This window comes from Vicia villosa, linkage group LG2 (assembly GCF_029867415.1).
Source record: "Vicia villosa cultivar HV-30 ecotype Madison, WI linkage group LG2, Vvil1.0, whole genome shotgun sequence".
NCBI classification, from domain to species: Eukaryota; Viridiplantae; Streptophyta; class Magnoliopsida; order Fabales; family Fabaceae; genus Vicia; species Vicia villosa.
The window spans coordinates 170,883,663-170,884,581 of record NC_081181.1 but is presented as its reverse complement, the minus strand read 5'-3'; the positions used below and the strand labels follow the sequence as shown (position 1 = coordinate 170,884,581).

The 919-nt window shown below is 36.0% G+C and overlaps 1 protein-coding gene across 1 annotated transcript; it reads left to right on the top strand.

Annotated features, from left to right (window-relative positions):
- Positions 1 to 253: 253 nt before the first annotated feature.
- Positions 254 to 682, top strand: LOC131650635 (lysine-rich arabinogalactan protein 19-like). The gene has a single exon (XM_058920341.1). It carries the CDS (start codon positions 254 to 256, stop codon positions 680 to 682), a length of 429 nt encoding a protein of 142 aa, XP_058776324.1.
- Positions 683 to 919: the final 237 nt, after the last annotated feature.

Sequence of the window (919 nt, the reverse complement as noted above, 5' to 3'; positions counted from 1 at the left end):
TCAACACCTTTCATATATTAAACTTTGGCCACTTATGTAATCATTCATTTCTAAATACAATATCCTCCTCTCATTTTCCTAAATTCTCTCAAACACGTGAAATATTTTTTTATTATAAATACTCATCTCAATCAAATTTATTCTTCATTCTTATAATAAATCATCGTTCATTCTTAGAATAACAACAGTTTTTCTTTGATACAGAAAAACTGTCTTTATTTTAAGAATTAACAAAATAAAAACTTTAAAATAAATGGCACGTCAACTATTTGTTATAGTCCTCATTTTTGTAGCCATGACCGGCATGGTTATGGCTCAAGTAGCTCCATCTACATCACCTATATCATCACCGTTATTAGAATCAGCACCAAAAGCAGCAACATCATCATCAAAAGCCCCAAAAGCAGCAATATCATCATCAACAACACCAACATCTTCTCCGACAGCTTCTCCTTTAGCTCCATCACTAGCACCTTCAACTTCTAATGAAGAAGAAGATATTTCAGCCCCTCCCGCACAAGCCAGTGACCCCATTGAGCTTTTCGCTCCTGGACCCGCCCCTGTTAGTGATGGCTTTGCTCCCGGGGCCTCCCCAGCAGCCGATGAGGCTACCAGTGGTGCCTCAACTATTCAATTTTCTGTTGCTGCCGTCATCGTCGTTGTTGTTGGCTTTGCCTTCTAATTGAGATAGATATGATTATAGTTGAAGTTGCTATTTTTGAGGAAGTATCTTGAGAGTTGTTTGTGTAGCAACTCACTATTATGTAACACTACGTGTTGTGTGCATGTATGATTCAATATTATGATGATTAGGTTAAATCAGATATATAATGAGGAAAAGGTTGCAAATTGCAATAGCCATTTAATTATTTTTCACTGTATTGGTATTACTTCATTCATGAATTAACTTCAATATACT